Source organism: Gymnoscopelus braueri, assembly GCF_963280865.1.
Source record: "Gymnoscopelus braueri genome assembly, chromosome: 20".
Taxonomy (NCBI): Eukaryota; Metazoa; Chordata; class Actinopteri; order Myctophiformes; family Myctophidae; genus Gymnoscopelus; species Gymnoscopelus braueri.
Genome location: NC_137622.1, coordinates 1,069,942 through 1,091,733, shown reverse-complemented (window position 1 = coordinate 1,091,733; position 21,792 = coordinate 1,069,942). Strand labels below are relative to the sequence as shown.

The window sequence follows — 21,792 nt, the reverse complement described above, 5'->3', positions numbered from 1 at the left end:
AAAGTAACAAAGTACATTTACTGACGTACTGTGCTTTTACATGACAGCCTTAGTTACTACATACTACAAACTCTTACGAAAATAGCAAGCACACAATGTGTCGCAAGCTTGTAGATCCGCTAATAGAATAAATAACGATGCTTTCACTTTTGCATATGGTGTATCAAGTATCAATACACCATATCAAGTATATGTTGATGCTAACACTTTTGTACTTTTACATGCGATTTTGAATGCAGGACTTTCTACTTGAATCGGAGTATTTTGGTGGTATTGCTACTTTTGCTTAACCCATTAAGACCTGAGGCGATTCTTAAAAATGTTTTCTAAATCCTATGTTTTTTGAAAAAAAATAAATAAATCTAGATTTTTCAAAACGCTATGAGCTTGTATATCTGCTATTTTTGAATAGCCAAAGACATCTAAAGTGACACAGATGCGTTCCAGGTCTTAATGGGTCTTAAGTCTAAAATCGGAGTAGTTCTTCCGCCACTAGGGCTTGGCTGTGTGCGGTAGACAGGGCGTGGCTGGCTCTCAGTGGGGTGGGGATGGGAATGGGAAGTAAATGCCAGTGACAGCACAGGGATCAGAGAGTGCCCATTCTTATCTCAACGCTATTTTCAAGCACATTGCACCAATGCGCGGGGGAAAGGCTGTATCATTCCAAAGAATAAATAAATATAACAAAAAGATTTAAAAAAAAGGATCCATCATTTGCTATCCAGAAAAGACAAAAAGGGGGGGAGGGGATAAAATAATAAAATACTCCATGAATAAAGTCAAAAGAATTAACATGAGGAGAGCTGAGCGTGCCATTACGACTCTCCTGCGTTTTCAAAACACTGGTGCAGCTACGGTCTTGTGGCTTTACTGAGCACTTCATCATTATCAAACAGAAAGGAGCGCTCCCGGAGAGCAGGCATTGTCATTACAGCCACAAACAATTAGGGTGCAAGTGGGAGAGCAATGGTTTGTTTGTTCTGTGCTGAATGTATCCCATCTCACCTTGGTTTCCCTCTGCGTTCAACATATGTTTACCTCCTGACTGTAGCTCTCATTTAGAGAGATGTTAAACGTTTCCTCCTGTTCTGGGGAGACTTTTGCGGGTTGGCCTTTGGCATACAAATGACTTTGATTGAATGATTTTTTACTGTATTTCAAGTGGATCTTTTAATTACTATTTTTTTAATACTAAAAATATACCTCTCAGGCAACTATTCAAGCATGGTCAGATTTGGAAAAGGTTTCGAGCGGAAGATCAAAAGTGCTTGATGAATAGAAATTACCAAGTATCACTTAATACTGGGGCTAAAATTATGAAAAAACCTTTATGTCAACCATGACATTTACCTTGGTCAGAGATGTAAATAAAACTACTTTTTCTTCCTCATCTGTATTGCATAGAGGCTATACTTCAACACAGAACACTCTGGGGAGCAATACAAAATAGATTGGAGCGGTCATAAAAAGAAAAATTGTCATCATCTTATCCACCCTCCAATACTGGTTATTTTGCTTTGCCCAGCTTGAGAAACCATTGCTGCTGTCGTCCTGTAGTCATTCGTTGGCCAGTCTATCCCAAATGCCATTGAACATTTACTTTGATGATGACTGACAGGTCTACTTACGTATGCATTTGTATGTTTGTTTGTTTGTTTTGAAATTGATGGAGTCAACCATTCTCATTTATACCATTATTGTGATGTCACTGCTACGACAGGCCACTGGAGTATGGAAAATCAAAATGCTTTGGCACCCACACGGATACATTTGAAACACTCCTCTGTTGGCCATATTCAAACGGCGGCCATGGCTCTTGCTTTGTTCTTACTCCGCCAAAGTAGGTGGCGAAGGTGCGTATAGCAAGGAAAACTGGATGCTATCATGGACAACCACTCACACCCCCTTCACATGGAGATTGTGGGGCAATTGAGCAGGGGGAGAAATAGATTCATCTACCCCAAGGGGAAATACAATAGACTTAGACTATCCTTTGTGCTGGTAGCCATGAAGATTTATAATGAGGCACACAGTGGTCGCTCTATTCCTCCTTCAATAGTTTAATTAGCTCTGAATTAACAACAGTTCATTACTGTAAGGACCCTATCTGACATGGCTACTGTGCTCATTCTGTATTCAATATTGCTTTTGTCCTGCATAATGCAAGCTTTGTTGAGGGTGTATGCTGTTGTATACTTTCATTCATTATTGATGGGGTTTCTTTTGTATGTGATGTCTTTTACCCTGCTGCATCTACAGTACTTTCCCTTGCCCTGTAACTGTATCTCAACTGCTGTGCTGCCTTTGGCGACTGAAAGGTCCCATCTTATCTTACTTCACACACTGGGCAGGCTCTACTCCGCACCCCCGTGTGTTGATGATGACATAAGAGCAAAATGGCCGCCGTGTGAGTTAATGGTCAACGGGCTGGACTGTTTCAACGTGTAGTGAGTGGATGGAAAGCCCACACAAAAAAGATATGGTTCTACCCGCCCAGGACAGGAATGTATCAATCATAAAGAATCAACACCATGACCTTGAGTGGCAGAATAGGTGAAAACATTTAAAACTGCATGGAAAGTGTACCATAATAGTAGTGACCACAATGGTTCGGTTTTCCACTGAGGAGGACTCGTTGGAGACCTGCAGGTCCATTATATTTACAAATCGCTCGTACTCGTTCCAGTAACCGATCTGAAAAGAGAAGACAAGTGGTTATCAACCCTCACCTGGAGTGGGACACAAACCAAGCGGTTCCCCAACCTTTTCTGGATCAGAGCCCACTTTTAACCCATTAAGACCTGTCACTTTAGATTTCTTTGGCTATTAAAAAATAGCAGATCTACAAGCTCATAGCGCGGCACCGAGTGCCGCGCTATGAGCTTGTAGATCTGCTATTTTTGAAAAATCTTGAACATTTTTTTTATTATTTTTTTTCAAACAAAAAAAATAGGATTTAGAAAACATTTTTAAGAATCGCCTCAGGTCTTAATGGGTTAAAATGGCCCACCCATCTGACCACTTAACACGGCAGCCAGAGCATGCTTGTTGTAATGATCAATCGATCGATTGTGTCCCAATGGAGCTAACATAGTATACTTTACGGTCCTTTAAAAAAATAAACATATATATTAATGTTACATTATCATTAACCCATTAAGACCTGGAACGCATCTGTGTGACTTTAGATTTCTTTGGCTATTCAAAAATAGCAGATATAGATCTGCTATTTTTTTTAAAATCGTGATTTATTTATTTTTATATTTTTTTCAAAAAGCTGTTAGGATTTAGAAAACATTTTAAGAATCGGACTCAGGCCTTAATGGGTTAAAAACGTAATGTTTTGATAATTATTTGGGGGCCCACTTGCAATACCAGGTTGGGAATCGCTGACCTAAATCCCACCCACCCACTCCCTCCCTCCCTCCATCCCTAGAGTAAAACCCACCCACTCTCCCTAGGGAGACACCCACCCACCAACCTCCCACCCACTACCACCCTAGAGTGACCACCACCCACCCACTCCCTCCCAAGATTGATAATCCACCCACCCACTCCTTCTCTAGTGTGTCAACAGCCACCACACCCATCCCTGTGCCTCACTCATCTGTGTTGCCTGTTAGCATGTTTTAAGGGCGCATGCGAGACATATCACATGAAGTACTGCCGGGACCTGCCATGAGTCTGGGCTCATTAAAACAACACTGCATTTCCCAGTGGCCGGGTGCCTCTGTCCTTGTGTCAAAAAGGCAATTCAAATACCAGTGTGTGAGCGGAGGACTGGAATGGAGCGGCCTGGCACGGGAATGTGTGGCGAAGAGCATAGGATTTCAGACATTTCTGTCATAAACCCGCAGACATTTGCAAACACGGTCTCGGCGATTGTGATTTGTAACCACAACGATGGCGCTTCCCGTAGCCAAAAAAGTGAAGAGTCGCAGCCGTTCCTGTGCAAGCATTCGTGGCAGAAGACTACATCAAACCCCACCACCTTCGGCTTCCCAGGTTTTATGGTAAATAATTCATATTCGGGCCTGTGAACTGCATACACACTTAATAATTTATCATAATATGCGAGTGCCTCACAGAGCGAGCCTCTCCTATCCTCTCCACTCCACTCCCTCGCCACTGCAGTGAGCTTCAATTCTGCTACACAGATGCTTTCTCAAACCAATGTCAAGTGTTTGTTTGCCCGTCTGAAATAATGGCTGGCTCACGATAAAACGTGTTGCATATGTTGCTGCCAGTGCTCGAACCGTTTCTGGGCTGGCTACCACGCCCACCCACCCACCCCCCACATTCCCCTTCACATCTGGTGCACTTGTTTTTTTTTTCTCCCTTCTCCTCCTTAAATCTTTTGACGGTTTGGGGACAAGGCAGGTACGGGAGACACTGTGGAACTCTAAAACGCCAGGTGGCGGAGCTAGTGAGCAGCGTACCTAGTCTCTCACACTCTTGTTGTGATGCCCGCGTCTCTGAAACGAGTGGATCCTTGGACTCCGAGCAGCAGTTTGTGTTTACAGCACACACACACACTGCAGAGATCCCCCTCCCCCCTGCCTAACAAAGTATTTCCAAGTCTAACGGCGTTGTCCGACACTGTCTGACATTTGAGTACCGCTGCAGAAGTGCCACCGAGGAGACGCATACCCCTGATGTCGCCCTGGGCGGCGGGGACACGTATCAAACCCATACATCACTGGTGACAGTCACTGTTAAGACCCTTCATCCCTGAACTGTCACTGGGGTTACTGTCTGGAACTCCAGGTTCTGACAAACTGCTGCCCTGCCTGTCTTGTGTTCCTCCACTTTCTATTTCTCTCTCTCTGACCTCCTCTCTCCGTCTCACTCTCTCCGTCTGTCTGTCTGTCTCACTCTCTCTGTCTCTCTGTCACGCTCTTTGTCTCTCTCTCCATTCCTCTCGTCTGTGCATGTTGCATTCGGGATGCGAGTTTGGGTTGGCGTGTGGCTAATTGGTGAAGTATGGGCTTGAGAGGCGGCATAATCACACGTCACTTCAGGCGCATGACGGAGCCCACAGTGATCCGGCTAACGAGAGGAGCCCGGTAACGCGGTACCATCTCCCGGAACCCGGAGAGGTTATGAAAGGAGACTCGGGGTCATCATATGGTACCAGTCATAATCTGAGCGTACCACTGGGAATCACCTTCGTGAAGAGTCAAGCCAGGAGGAATTCATGGATCACAGTAATTGGCTATTTGGATGGTAATTACTGTCAGGAGAGGAATGAAGCTCATATCTGCGCGACCATGCCGCGGAACAGAAATATTCCTGCGTCTCTCGTTCGATTGGACGGTTGGGCTATCGGATTGCAGTGGTCTTGGGCTCGAATGGCAGGGCGTGTAACATTTGGCACAGCTCATCACACCGAGCGCTGCCGGTACCTAACGGGGAGAAAGGCAATCACCATCTCCCTGCTCCATCAGTCCCCACGCCAGTCTCTCACTCTTTCTCTCTCTCTCTGTCTCTCTCTACCAAACATGTATCTCGCAAATGAGATGAAAATCGCTTAATCGTTTCCAAAAACAAGGTTTAACTCGGAATTAGCCAACACACGCTACATCTTTTATTATTGTATTGTTGTTGTTGGGGTTTTTTGGTTTCTCACTTCACCATGACTCGTGGTTGTTGATTTGCGGACATTCAGGGTTGAGACTTGATGGATTCTGGCTGAGTTTCGGTGAAGATAAGGACGTTTGCATGGGCAGTGGGTGTCAGATTCCATAAGCCCTGTCGCTTCCCCCACAGCATAAAACAAACTGTACAGTATATCAGTAGTACTCAAACATTTTCATGTCCAGGACCCCCAAAATGTATTTGGCTGCAGACCCCCATCGGAAAAGGTTGTGTGCTAGGGACCCCCATAAGATTTCTCAAAATATGTAGAAAATAGCTGACCTACAACCTCACAAGGCGTCACAAGCTTGTACATCGGCTACGTAAGTATAAATCTATCAACTGCTTTTAACTTATTTTGCTGGGGACACTCTAGAACCCCCCTCAAGGACCCCTGGGGGTCCCCAGTCCCCACTTTGAGAAGCACTGCCGTACATGAAAGATGCCTCCTGTCTCACTTACCTTCTTTGCCCCGCCCATTTTCATCTCGTACACATCTATGGTGTAGTTGGTCCTTCGACCGTAGTTGTCAAACTGGATGTTCCCCGTCATCCCGTGCACTTGGACCTGCCACATGTGGAGGGTGACACACACACACACACACACACACAGAACAGCTTTTTTTTTTAAGAAAAAAAAATTAACATCGCCGCTATTCATACACGACTAGTATTAAAAGCGCGGACGGCAGGGCGTTCGCCTACTATAGGCCCCTCTTAATAAAAAGAAGGATTGGATATATGCTATAATGAAAGCAGTGGGTTTATGGTAATGAGAATCTACGTTTTGAGAGAGAGAGAGAGAGAGAGAGAGCGCTCTGTGCGTGGATATCTGGGGGCGGAGGCCACCCGAATCCCCCTCCTCTCATGCTCCTTTCCCTCTGTCACTTTTCATCTAGGTCATGTGTTTGCTCCGCGCCATCTCCGCTTCACTCAGTCTCACCCTTTCTTTACTTATCAGCTTGTCACTCTCTCTCTCTCTCTCGCCCGTTCTGTCTCTGCCTTTTGTCTGTCTGTCTTGTCTGTCTCGTCCGTCTTTCTCTCTCTTGTGTGTGCCCCTACCGTTTTGAGAGCTCTCTCGATGTCGATCCCCTGGCTCCACGGCACGGCGGGGTTCGCCAAACAGTCCCCGGCGCTTCCGCGGCGAGACACGTCCACGCGCTGCCGACGGAGGTACCGGAAGGCCTCCGCGATCACCAGGATGGCGTCGTGCGTCAGGGCCGACGTGTACTGCACAGAGGAAGACGGGAAGACAGTGTTAATTATCGTAGACCAAAACTATGACGAAAAATGTTCGTCGACTACCTTTTTTCACTGACGAAAACTAAATAGAGACTAAATAAAAGCTAAGCTATGATGATTAAAACTAAGACTAAATACATGGACAATTTCGTCAAAAACAAATAAAAACTAGGCTAAATGTTAGTGAGGGGACTAGTGGAGAAGAGATCCAGTAGAACTAAAAGACAAGTCATTTTATGTTTGGTTGCGCTTTGAAAATAGCAGATCTACAAGCTCACAACACGACGCGTTGTGAGCTTGCAACCAGCATGCAACCAAGTGTAAAATCAGCCATATACGACACCATCAAGGCACCGCCAAAATACATTTTTGTTGACAAAATCAACTGTAGATTTAGTCGACTACAATCTTATGATATTTAGTCGACTACAATCTTATGATATTTAGTCGACTACAATCTTATGATATTTAGTCGACTAAAACTAGACTAAAACTTTTCAGATGACTAAAATATTAACTAAATGACATTTTATTCTAAAGACTATGACTAAAACTAAATCAAAATTTGCTGTCAATACTAACACTGGACGGGAACAACCATTCTACTCTAACCCTTGGTTTACACAGGGTTAGGTTTGTATAAAAAAAGAAAGGGGGTGAAATTCCTTGTCGTACAAACTCCCCTCGTTGCAGTTTCAAGAAAGGTGGAGAGAGAAGGAAACAGAGAAACCGATCAGAGATCAGTATGGCAGTGAGAAATACATACTGTATGATGCATGATATATGCATAAGGTGCATGGTTAAAATAGCAGTGGGTTGAGGCAGTTAAATTAGCAGCAGATGTAATGACAGATATATACATAAGGTTGTGTAAGGTTATGTAACATTGTCAGACTTGTTTGATGTTTCTGTAACAATAGCCATGCTTAACCGCTTAGGCCTGACAGCACTTTATACTTTGGCCAATCTACACGCTAAAAGAAACATTTTTGAAAAATCTTTAACAATTGAGGATTTGTGAAAAGTTTGGCCTATAATGACATGCCCGGAATAGGGACACCGTGTTTAATGTGGTTAAACGGCTGTGCCATCGTCAATACGTCATTAAGTATTCACAGCATTGGCCAATTTGGTTTCGCATTTGTTTACATTGTCTCTTAAACCATTAAGACCTGTCGAATGTCTTCTAAATCCCAACAGTATTCTGAAAAAAACGTATGTTTCTATATCAGTGGTGCTCAAACTTTTTCATGTCAAGGACCCCCAAAATGATATGTATTTGGCCGCCAACCCCCATCTCAAAATATTTTGTTCCAGGGACCCCCCAGAAGTAAAGATTTTAGTTAAAAATGTTCGCTTTAAAACAATATATATTCAAAGATTTGCACACATTTTTACGACAGATGTGTTCCAGGTCTTAAAGGGTTAGGTCATTAAAAAGTTATCTAGCTTACCTGAATAATTGGATCAGTGTTGCTAAGCATTCATGAATCAATCGTTTCTCCAAAGACTATCTTTGGCTAGACATTTCAATCAATCAGTCCTTTAAAATGCATGATATTGCATCAAAATGCACCAATTTACAAAGCAAAAAAGCAAAAACTACCAAAATGTTGTAAAATGAACAGAATCTATATGAAGTACAAGGTATAAAAAATGCCTATATCACAAAGAAGTACATCTTTAGCATTACCTTCACTACAAGACAATTCCAGACTCCCTCTCCCACATATAATAAACTCCTTTTAGTACGGCACATTCTTCAGTAAAGAAAGTGTGGCCAGTGAATGACCGACAGCCTCTCTAGCGGTCAGGAACTCTGTCAAAACTTTGGCTGCAGGGTTAAAAAGGGGGCCGAACATGAACGCCATGTTTGATCTCGCCCACATCTCCCCTCAAACTTACCTTGACCTTTTCCCCAGGCGGGGGCTCAGCCACTTGTTTGTTAACCAGCGCACCATGACAAAATCTAATTAAATGTCATTCAAAATCCATTTCTTTCTTGATCATTGTTTAATTAGATGCAAATTGAAGCCGAGATATAACCTTGCCTCACACTGACTTATCAATATATTGATTGCTGCGGGGTAGACGAAGGAAAAGAGGTAGAAAGCAGTGCTCCGAGGAGAATGAGGGGGCCAAGCAACAGAGGATGAGAGAAGAAGGATGAGGAGGATGGAAGGAAGGAAGGAAGGAGAGCACTTCAGAGGAGTCCTATGCATATCGTGCCGTTGTTGGAGGGGCCTGGGCTGATCCTTCCCAGTACCTTAAGAGGAGTGTTCCGGGCCTCTGGGAATTCTCTTTCATCCAGACGCTCCCAGCGCTGCATGAACTGCTGCACCACGGGGTTCTCAGGGGTGACGATCTGGAACCCCGAGATGTTGGCTCCACCGGCGAAGACCTTGTCCAGACTGACGTTGGAAAACCCCTGATGATGAGACAGAAGGGAGACAGAAGGGGGACAGGGGGAGGCTGTCAGAACTCAGGACTCGCGAGCAGTGGTGGAAAAAGTACCCAAATGTTTTACTTAAGTAAAAGTATCAATACTGCAATGTAGAAGTACTCTGTTACAAGTAAAAGTCCGGAATTCTAAATTTACTTAAGTATTGGTATCAAAATGTACTTAAAGTACCAAAAGTAAAAGTACTAAAATGTTTGAAAATAGCAGATCTACAAGCTCACAACGCGTCGCATTGTGAGCTTGCAGATCGGCTATTTTCAAATAGCCTGGGTATAAAATAGGGCTAAAGTGGTTAATGTATGTTTTATAATGTTATCATTTATATCCGCAAAGTAACTAAAGTTTTCAAATAATGGAGTAAAAGTACAATATTTGCCTCTGAGATGTAGTGGAGTAGAAGTAAAAGTATAGACAATTGGAAATACTACAGTAAAGTAAAAGTACCAAAAAATTGTACTTAAGTACAGTACTTGAGTAAATGTACTTAGTTCCTTTACACCTCTGCTTGCGAGTAGCCGCATCTAAGTTGCACCACCCTCCATTGACAGTCCATTCATGAAAAAATCCTATTTAATTGTATTAAACGATGATAAACTCACCCATACGGACATGCTTGGTTTATCCATGTCTCTGTCAAGTGTTTTTTTAGAAAAATCCACCGTTGACATGTTAACGAGCTACTTTCTGTCTATAAACTCCGTGCAGTCATGATTTCTCCACTGTAAGTGTTCGCGTTTGGGAGCGCTCGTAAATCACTCTGTGGCCTGCATAATAATTACGTGCAATTTTGAGGCGGTACGCAAGACATTGAGCAATTTACAACAAGCGTTCCCAAAAGCAAACGCTTGAACAAGACTGACTTCACGGAGTTGATTGACAGAATGTTGCTCATAACATGCCAACAGTGGATTTGAATGACTTGGCAGAGACAAAGACGATATTGGTTTATCATCGTTTAATACAATCAGATAGGACTTTTCTAATTCATCAATGGGTTGTCAATGGAATGCGTTGCAACTTACAGTAGATGCTGCTAGCGGCTACATGTACACTATACATTGCTTGCGGCTACTTGGTCAATAGGATGAGAGTGGGGGCAATGAAATGTTTTAACCACTTAAACCCTAGCGCAGGGGTCCTCAACAGGCGGACCGCGGTCCATGACCGGACCGCGGGACACCTCTCTGTGGACCCTGGGAAATTTATAATATATATATTTTTTTTTTTACCCTAAAACCGAAATAAAGTAACAAAAACGGGGGAAAAAGTACATGGACCCCCAAAATTATATGTATTTGGCCGCGAACCCCTATCTCAAAAATAGCAGATCTACAAGCTCGTAGCGCGGCACCGAGTGCCGCGCTACGAGCTTGTAGATCTGCTATTTTTGAATAGCCAAAGTGTAAAATAATGCTTTTTTTTTGCTCAAATCAAAAAGTGACACAGATGCGTTCCAGGTCTTGATGGGCTAAAGGCAAGAAGTTCTGTTCAGTTGGCCTGTTTTCCATCCATCTTTCGCAGCGAAAGGAACAACAGCAACAACATATTGTAATGTATTTGGACAATTCTGCAGCTCCACCAAGTGTCATCAAATTACAGGCTGCAGCTTGAGGCCATGTCATAGTGTGCTTTGGTCAAATTGCTGGTTTTTCAAGTGCAGTGCAGAGTGTTGTGTTGTTGAGAGCACAAGGACATTGAGCCCGACTGCTGCATAATCACATCTTCTAGAAGCACAGAGGACAACAGCAGGTGAGGGGGGGGGGGGGTTGGTAATGGAACTGGGTGGTAATGGAAAAAGCCAAAATAGACAACTTTCTGCGCGCGCGTGCGTGTTCAGTAACAGGGGTCTCCCTGTCTCTCCAGCTCTTCAGTGAACAGAAAAATGCATTTTCAGGTCGGGATAACAATTTCATCCGATCAGGAGAGACAACTTATACAGGATACACGATAAGCAAGTGAAATTGGAATTGATGAAACCAAAAAAAAAAAGGAGCAAACAAAATTGGAACTGGAACACTATACGATTGAAGCTGATAAATGGGTACTCTATCCTGATTGGATCAAATTGTCAACCCACCTGATAATGTAGTTTATTAAAGAGCTGGAAAGATGGGGAGACCCCTGTTACTGAGCAAACAGCAATGTTTAGTATTAGAATACAGAGCTTTAAAGTTTTTCACAAACATTTTTTTGTTTTAACCAAAACAATATCGCTTACACTAACCACTTGAGCCCTAGCGTCCAGATTCTGGACATGTTATAATACATGACGACATGACGAAAATAGCAGATCCACAGGCTCACAACACGTCGCAACGTGATATGTTGTGAGCTGGTAGATATTTCAGCTATTTTCGACAAAGAGATTTGTCGTAGAGTGAAAAGTTTGGGAGGCCTAGGACGGAGCCCTGGGCGAATCCAGTCTATAGGGTTTAAGAAAGTGGTTAAACAAAATGCCTTTTCTTTTGTTTACCAGTTGCATTAAAGAGGTGGTGCCATGGTTTTGCACTTTTTCTGTTTTTCATGTGTCTATGAGGTTGATAGAACTTCATTAAGCCCCCTGGTGGTGTTTTTATGGTGTTTTATGTCTTCTCTGACTATTTTGAGTTTCTACCTGGGGGCTGAAACCTTGAGGGTCAAACGTGCCAATAGAAAAACAGCCCTTTAGTGACATAGTAAAAATATACCCTCCCCCTCATTGTCATAACACAACAGGTGTGGGCATGAGGGGGAGGAGAGACTAGGACAGGTGGGTGGTGCTAAGGTGGTGGAGGAGGTGCTAAGGTGAGAACCAGGTATACTTAATGAACTGGAGGCGTGTCCACATAAAAACATAATTTTAACACTTTCTGTACACTTTTTTGAAAAAAATCTTCCTCCTAGTATAACCATAATACCTGATGATTATGTTTTAGGGGGGGGGGAAATCACTGAAAATCACGGCACCCCGTCTTTAACTATAATCCCTTCATTGCACATCCATGTTTTTATGCATGGAAGGAGCGAGGGGAATGTACAGCCTAGTGCAGTCACGTGCAGCAACAAGGTGGCTTCTGCCCCCTTCCCCTGGGGACGAGGGGGGGGGGGGTGGTAGTTACTCACCAGATTGGCCAGAATGTAGTGGTAGCCACGGCTGTTCTTCCCCAGGCTCACAACCTGTGGGAGAGAGAGAGAGCAAGATCAATACAGCAAGCCATCCATGAGATGGGGGGGCCCAGAGGCAGGGCTCTCACGCGAGTGGTTATACAATAATCTCTGCAAAATGTGCTAACTTGCTGCCGCGGCTGGGCGGCGCCGTGTCCCTGTTGAAGACAGGGGGGACAAAGGCAAATTCTCCTGCGGAAACGGCAATGGAAGGGGAAACAATTAAAGAGGAAGCGATGATTAAGGAGGAGCCGATAACGAGAGAGGCAGATCCCGAACATGTCTGAACATCCTTGAACCGTCTTGCTCGCTTTGAAGTCCCTGGGAACTGTGGCACGGAGAGAGGAGGAATGGGAGAGAAGAAGAAGGGTGGGAAAAGAAGAAATTCACAGTAAAATGAGATATGCCTCTGCTTTGAACATATCACACCTTATCCTGAGCAGAACAGCATGTTTCAACCCACGCAGCAGCATGCCTGGAAATAGCAAGCGAAGATCTCTCCATCACTCTGGCTTCTTCAACCATATGCCGTCTTTTATTCACCTTCCCCCCCCCCCCCCCTCTGTCTCTTCGCGTTCACTCTTCCCTTCTTTCTGGCCTGACCCTGAGAGCGGTGAATCCGTGAGAGAGACGCTAAATCACCGGGCGCCTTTCTGTTGCAATACAAAAAAATACCGGTCAGTTCTCTCTTGGACGCGTCTCTTTGTGAAGTCTTTGTGATTTACGGGTTCCCGCCGTGGGATGGAACTGGTGGGCGGTTTGCCAGGCACAGATTGACAACCCACGTCTCAGTTTTCATCTGCGTTCTTACAAACAGTGCAACAACACACAAAAGAGGCACAGTTGAAATCAGCGTGTTTGCACGTGTCCTGGCTTTGACTCCCCATCGCAATAGCAAACAGTCAGTTCATCAAGCTTGCTTTGCGTGCGCGTATCCTTGCCAGAGGGGCCTTCGTTGTGGTTTTTGGAAGTTACATATTTACGACGCTAAATCATTCGCGGCGTTCCCGCAGAGCAGGAGCCAGCGATGCCACAACAAACCTCTATATCTCCAACATCTCCCACAGTGTTAACTCTTTAAGACCGGGAACGCATCCGTGTGTAATTTTTAGATTTGGTTGGGCTATTCAAAAATATCAGATATACAAGCTCATAGCGCGGCACCGAGTGCCGCGCTATGAGCTTGTATATCTGCTATTTTTTTTAAATCATGAAAAGTTACAATCTTTTTTATTTATTTTTTTTGACATTTGTAACTCATATCTTTGCATCTGGGGGTTCCTGGAACTAAATATTTTTTACAAATGTTCGCTTTAAAAAATATATAATCCAAGATTTTGCCACGAATTTTCACGATTTTTCAAAAATAGCAGATCTACAAGCTCATAGCGCAATTTTTTAATAGCCAAATAAATCTAAAAATGATGCGTTCCCGGTCTTGAAGGGTTAATATCTAATTTGTCTTCTTTTCTTTTTTTTTAGGTGCTGGGAATAAACCGTGCTGAGAGCACAGAAAAAAATATTGCTGATGTTCCCATTTCGACTGCAGTTATTTTGTCCAGGCCTGGCTAAAGTACAGCTGACCTCCATGCACTTGGAGGCCGCGTTGAGCTATAGGGCTCTTACGGCTGCTGGTGCTGCCGGCCCAGATTCCGTCATCCCTCACAAATCAAGTGAAGCGGTTTTTATTCCTTCTTTATGGACATCTGTAAGAGCAGCGTTTCCCAAACAATGGGTCGGGACCCATTTTTGGGTCACAGACCTATTTTTATGGGTTGTGGGTAAATATCATTTTACGTTTCCTGCAAAAAATGTATATATATATACATATTTCAAAAGATTTTTTCAAAAGTAAATATATACATTTTTAGACTTTTTTCAGAATGTAAAAAAGATGCACTATGTAACTTTCCTCTTCTACCCTGGATTTGAACCCGGTCTCCTGAGCAAGTGCTGACGTTTTTACCATTGAGCTACTAGAGCCTGGCTGCTTGCTCAGGGGATACATTGAATCTTGACCTTCAGGTCAAAATCCGTGTCAGATCCTGTGTCTAGGTGAGACGTGTCCTTTGACACGATCTAAATGTCTCAATAGAAGAGCAGGGAGACAAAATACAACCACCCCAATTGTATAAGTTATATCACATTAACATACTCTACCATACAGATTGGACAAAATACAGCCACTTTAAAATGTAAAAAAAAAACTTTCAAGTAACAGTGAAAAATAGCAGAACTGCAATTCTTTTTACCATTTCTTGAAAGTTTGAAAGAGGTTAATTCATAATGTATGAATTCCCTTCCTGGAAGTGTAGTCGAGTCAAAAATGCTAAATTTAGTCTTTGAATAAGTTCCTAGTATGTATCTTTTGGGTCTTGAGATGAAAAGTTTGGGGAACCCCTGCTGTAAGAGACACTGATGCCGCCCTCCCTCTATGCAGAGCACAGCAGCATGTGGGAACAGAGCCAGGCTTGTTGGCTCTCAGTCATAATAGGGAGCCCGGTCAGCATTCTCTGACACATACACCATCATTAAGACCAGCGGGGGGGACAAAGTACCCACCCACCACTGTTGCCAGATTTTGCGAGAGAAACAAGCAACCAGGTCTATGAAAACAAGCCCAAAAAGAATCGACTAGGGCACTAGGCTACAACATGAGCACTAAACAAGAAGAAAAAAAGTGAATTTACTAAGACAGAGAGAGGGGCCACACCGGACTCTGTGTCTTGTAGTCAGCAGCAGGATATAAAAGGTTGTTTGCACAGCAACCACATTACTCATCGTTTATAAGACTTCCCCTGAGTTTTTTTTTGCTCTGCTCTGCTGCAGTGATGATGGACAATGCCCACTGAGCCACACACCTTCACCCTACGCTGACCTTGGCTCTGGGCTTGTAGACCTCCTCCTTACCTGCCTCAGGGCTGGAACTCGCCCTGTGCCCGCAGCCCCGCAGCTCACAGCCAGCCTGGCAACGCCACCACACAGCAACCTTGGGCTGGGACACAGCGAGTTCCTAATGACACCAGAAATATACCAAAAACCTGGGGCCAGAACACACCACTTGTTTCTTTTTAATTAGCAGAGGAGCATGACCCAACTCCTATAGCGATGGGCAGACATCACTGTTGGCAGACAGTGACACTCTCTCTGCCAAACAGTCTCACCAACAAACAAAAAAAGCCCTTCGTTAGAGCAGAAAGTCATAACGACTCTCCTACACCGTACACGAGCTCTCTCACTGTGTCCTTTAAAAGTGTCCTTTTTAACCCATTAAGACCGGGAACGCATCTTTTAAGATTTCTTTGGCTATTCAAAAGTAGCAGATCTACAAGCTCATAGTGCGGCACAGAGTGCCGCGAACATTAAAGCGAACATTTGTAACTCAAATCTTTGCTTCTGGGGGATTCTACACATGTCTTCTAAATCCTGACAGTTTTTGGGAAAAAAATGTCAAGGACCACCCAGAATGATACGTATTTGGCCGTGGACCCCATTCCAAAACGGGGCTGGAACTTGTGCACCCATTTCCAGGGACCCCCAGAAGTTCTAACAGAGTTAAACATTTTAAAAAACAAACAACAGATTTGCACAAATGTTCACTATTTTTCTAAAAATTGCAGATATACAAGCTCATAGCGCGGCACTCGGTGCCGCGCTATGAGCTTGTAGATCTGCTATTTTTGAATAGCCCAAAGAAATCAAAAAATGACACACAGATGCGTTCCCGGTCTCAATGGGTTACACGAAAGGACACTAGAGTGTCCTTTAAAACAAAAGGACAATAAAGACACCAACATCACTAATGACTGCTGCTTTACTCCGGCACACCACAACAAGGACTACTGGGACGTACGCTAAAGCACCATGTCGCCTGCTGTGTGCTGTAAATGTTTCTGTGCGTGCTGTAAATGTTTCACTGTTGATCGACGGTACAATGCTCACTATACCGACTGTTGATACTGTGCATACAGTATATTATCCACATACCTACTGTGTAGGCTGGCTGGTATCATTCTCATATCCACTGACAATAGTGTGTACATATATCAATAATAACGATAGATGTATGTTCATATTACTGGTGACGGTGAGGGCTTGTACTTTATACTTGCCTATATGTATCTTTTAACAATACATTACACTAACCCAGTTGGTCCAAATGGACGGCTAGATCAGACTTATCTATGTTTGTTCATTTTGTAAATTACATTAGCATTTTTAATCTTAGTTGGATCGTCTATCAATCTATCTATCTATCATTGTACATCAGAAACACTGTGTATTGAAAGAAGAGGTGGGGAAACAAATAAATGTCTTTCCCTGAGACATTTATAGGTTATACAGTAGGTTACAAGATGTTCCAACAAGGTTTCAGATCTGAGATGAGAGCTTCATAAAGTGCAGTTAAAGCACATACTCCTCCTGACCATGCTAATGTCATCAGGCTAATCAGCTCTGCCTTGAAAAGGATACAGGATATTGAAACCAAAACCAGACTCCCACATGATTTTGCATTAACTTTGAAATATTATTCGGAGAGCTGTGGATTTATTGCCCTCTATTTCCCCTCCTCGGCTGCCTCTGTTCCCCGCGCTCTTTTCTGCATCGCTGTTCAGGCGCACATACTGTACAGTGTGTGCAAACTGCGTCACACACACACACACACACACACTCAAAGTGAGACAATTCACTGACGCATGAGGGAACACAGATACACTCACATGCACAAGGAAACACACCACAGATGCAAGCATGCAAGCATGCACGCATGCGTGCGTGCGCACACACACACAAATACACCACAGATGCATGCACACCACACAACACACACGCCTGAGGAAACACCACAGACGCACACACACACACACACACACACACACACACACACACACACACACACACACACACACACACACACACACACACACACACACACACACACACACACACACACACACACACACACACACACACACACACACACACACACACACACACACACACACACACACACACACACACACGGTTTTATTAGACACTCTTTCTGGCAGAGCTAAAGAGAGGGAAAAAGCTAGAATGTCGTCGACCTCAATAATCTGACTTCCCCTTTTCCATTTACCCTCGTGCACCCTGGGGGTGCACCCTGGTGCACGCTGATCCTGCAGCTCTTGCACCAGCACCTTTTGTTCTGCTAGCAGAACGAGGGGCTTCTGTTCCTAGCCGAGAGTTCTCTCTAAAAGCCTGATGGGGATCGACAGCCAGGATGACCTTGACTTCACCCTCCAACAGACTGGCCAGGCACAGCCAGCCCGCCTGACGGGGACCCCCCCCCCTCTCCTCCCCTCTGAATGTAAAACTCCAGATGCACATTTACAACTAATGTTCAATAAACGCCAGGCCATTTACCTCCCAGCTGACCTTTCCACTGCTCCCCGGGTGCGCGCGCGTGCACGCACGCACGCACACACACTCACGCACACACACTCACGCACACGCACACGCACACGCACACACACACACGAACGAGCTGGTACTGTATACATATCACCTTGCTCTTTCAGCCTTATAAAATACTAACAAAATGGTACCATCATTTTTACTCTTGTGCTCCACGATTGAAGTTCAAAATCTTCAAAAAAATTATACATTTGAAAACAAATTTTTACTAACTACATTTTGGCCACTCATGACATATTCTCCCCACAAAATTGCAGTTCGCTTCTTGTACTTGTGCAGTATGAGAAGTGACAAATAAAACCTTCTGATTCTTTTGAGTTATCAAAACATCAATTTGGGCCTTTTCTTTTGAAATAAGATTTGTTTTTTAAATATACTGTATATTCTTTCTGTTCTCAGCATACAGTACACACAAAGAAACTGGCTACCACATTATATTGCTCTTATCAAAGACAGTTCTAATAACCAGACTGATAGTGAGCAGGCAGCCAGCATTTCAAAGAGGAGAAGCTGAGAATTTGTTTAAGGGGCCGTTCACACCAAGCACTATAACTATAACTATAATGATAACTATAACTATATCGTTCACCATTGTCTTCATCATAGTTGTGGTGTGGACCATCCACTTGACTTGAAGACTGTATCTTAATAGACTATATCTTAATTTTTTTGAAAAAACTTATGTTACTATGTCAGTGGTTCTCAAACCTTTTCATGCCAAGGACCCCAAAATGTATATGTATTTGGCCAAGGACCCCCATCTCAAGACATTTTGTTCCAGGGACCCCCAGAAGCAAAGATTTGAGTTACAAATGTTCGCTTGAAAAAACATGGCTTGAAAAAAAAGATTTGCACACATTTTTACGATTTCTCAAAAATAGCAGATCTACAAGTTGCCGCGCTATGAGCTTGTATATCTGCTATTTTTGAATAGCCAAAGTGTAAAAGAATGCTTTTTTAGCTCAAATAAAAAAATGACACAGATGCGTTCCAGGTCTTATTGGGTTAAGACTGCACCGAAAATCTCTACGAGTTAAAATGTTAAGTTAACTCGACCCCAGTGTACATTTGTACGACCCCAGTGTACAAATGGAACATTTGCACACCCTCCGAGTTACAAATGGATACATTAACACTGAGGATGTTACAGTGTGGGGGTGTGACAGAAGGCTAAAAAGGGGGTCCCAAAATTTAGCCCAGCACAGCGAAATAGGGAGTGTTAATTCAACCGTGGGACAGTTAAAGGGGAATGAAACCTAAAATCAGATAAAAATAAACATGGCGGGCTAGTAAGCAACGCAGCTGCTGCTAATCAAATTAATAATGGGTGTGTTAGATTTGGGGTGGGCCCAGAGCCGTGGGTGCGTCAATGTGCAAGCATAGACAGTAGTCAAGAGTATTGTCACTGCACAATGACACACCAAAATATTCAGTGGTTCTCAAAGTGGGGTCCGGGGACCCCCAGGTATCCTGGAGAGGGTTCAAGAGCGAAATTAGTTAATATAGCATCAAAATCTGCTTAACCACTTAAAATCTAAATAGCCGCTCACAACACGTCGAGAATAATGCAACGCATTGTGAGCCTGTAGATCTGCTATTTGAAAATGTTCGTATAATTGAACATCAACAACACAAATCTTGTATAGGGGTCTCTGGCACCACATATTTTCAGATGGGGGTCCGCGGGCCAAATATACGGTTATGAGAACCACTGGTGTACATCACAGGGTACTGTAAGGTCAGCATTACGCAGCCTGCCACGTTTTTTTTAAACGGCTGTAGTTTTGAACCTGAACTCGAAAACAAAACTACAAAAATGGGCCAAGGGTTTCATGCCCCTTTAATGAACACTTTGGATTTTACTGTGTGGACCTTCTTCTCTGGTTGCTCAGAGGCTCTGGGTGGGAGTATGTGGGCTAATTAATCCATTATGACCGGGAAAGCATCCGTGTCCATTTTAGATTTCTTTGGCTATTCAAAAAAATAGCAGATCTACAAGCGCTACGAGCTTGTAGATCTGCTATTTTTGAAAAATCGCGAAAGCGTGTGCAAATCTTTGAATACATATATTTTTAAAGCGAACATTTTAACTCAAATCTTTGCTTCTGGGGGATTCTACAAATGTCTTCTAAATCCTAACAGTTTTTTGAAAAAAAACTTATGTTGGTATAATATCAGTGGTTCTCAAACTTTTGTCATGTCAAGGACCCCCAAAATGATATGCATTTGGCCACGGACCCCCATCTCAAAATATGTTGTGCCAGGGACCCCCAGAATCACAGATCGGAGTTAAAAATGTCCGCTTATATATATATATATATATATATATATATATATATATATATATATTCAAAGATTTGAACACATTTTCCACGATAAAAAAAAAAAAAGCAGATCTACAAGCTCATAGCGCGGCACCGAGTGCCGCGCTATGAGCTTGTATATCTGCTATTTTTGAATAGCCAAAGAAATCTGAAAATGACACAGACGCGTCTCCCGGTCTAAATGGATTAAGTGGCAGTGGTGGTCACTGCATTACAGTCACTCTTCTTGGCAGTATTTAAACACTTTCCCCGGGAGACCAGTGCTGAAAGCGTTGGCTTGTCCTCAAAACAAATATCGCCGAACAAACACCTCGCTCATATTCAGATGGCACATGTCCATCGTTCTCTCTTGAAATGTGAGCGCAATGTGCCACTCGATATCTCAAGAGGCAGTGAACCGTATTTCTTTTTTTTTATCGACCTCACATCAAGGCTTCCTACTCATGTTCAAGGGACCCAAATAAAAATCGTCTTTCAAAACAGAAAGCGAGTGAAAATGATCGGCCGATTTTAGGTGTGACTTGACGGATAGAATTCCTTTCACGCCGTATACCTTCTAATTACATAACAAAAAAGATGACTAGATTTGCAGAGCTGGGTAATCCTTGACAGTTACAGTTCTCTATCTATCACAACATTGGGATCCCCCTGTATTTGTCAAAATACTTCCAAAACGTAAATGAAGTCCACGATCATAACACCAGAGGCAGCTCCACTGATCATGTTCAACCCAGATTTGGCACAAACAAGGGAATGAACTCTTTCTCATGCTATACAACAAAAATATGGAATGCCCTACCAAAAGGAGTAAAGGAGTGTAAAACCCTACTCACTTTCAAAACTGCCCTAAAGAATCACCTTCAGGAGGCTGCAATTCCAAACTGGCCCCTGTCAAAATCCTAACCTCCCCCCCTCCCCCTCCTCCTAAAACTGTCTATTGTACATATTTCTTATTTTTCATACCAGTAACCTGTAAGCTGATTGTATGACGTTCTGCATAGTAGTGTATATTTGTATGTCTTAAATGTCATCATGATTTGAGTGCAAAGGGATCCCATTTTAAATAAGCCAAGTGCTTTTATGAGCGATCCAGTTCAGAGGACCTTGTATTGTGATTTGTACTTCCATGTACTGTTACCATGACTTTCTAAATAAAGTATTCAATCAATCAATCAATCTTTCTATCTATACATACACAGTTTATACTGTATCGTCTCTGATGGGTGGAAACCTCATTATGTCCAAAACTGTTACTTTTCAGGATTCAAATGCAAAAAATTGCAAAAGTAGCAGATCTACAAGCTCAAAACGACGCGTTTCAAGCTCGATTATCTGCTACTTTATGATCAAGAAGGGCATTCATTTACTAAATTAATGTCCTACTGCCTGACCGACAGCGACAATATACTGTATATCTTTATATTATAATTGTCATGTTTTGTGATATATTGTTTGTCTTGGGTTGCATGGACACCACTTTAAACTTGTTTCAGGCTCTAAGCAGCCTGAAGAGTTTCATTTGGCTAAT

At 43.2% G+C, this 21,792-nt stretch overlaps 1 protein-coding gene across 2 annotated transcripts in view; it reads right to left on the bottom strand.

Annotated features, from left to right (window-relative positions):
- The window catches only part of gria3b (glutamate receptor, ionotropic, AMPA 3b), a 157,025-nt gene that overhangs the window by 40,192 nt on the left and 95,041 nt on the right, over positions 1–21,792 (bottom strand). For both annotated transcript variants that reach the window (XM_080416373.1, XM_080416374.1), the window contains exons 5-9: positions 12,442–12,495; positions 9,145–9,306; positions 6,699–6,866; positions 6,100–6,204; positions 2,587–2,694 (exon numbers count right to left, since the gene is read on the bottom strand). In XM_080416373.1, coding sequence (XP_080272499.1) covers positions 2,587–2,694; positions 6,100–6,204; positions 6,699–6,866; positions 9,145–9,306; positions 12,442–12,495 — 597 coding nt within the window. The remainder of the gene's footprint in view (positions 1–2,586; positions 2,695–6,099; positions 6,205–6,698; positions 6,867–9,144; positions 9,307–12,441; positions 12,496–21,792) is intronic.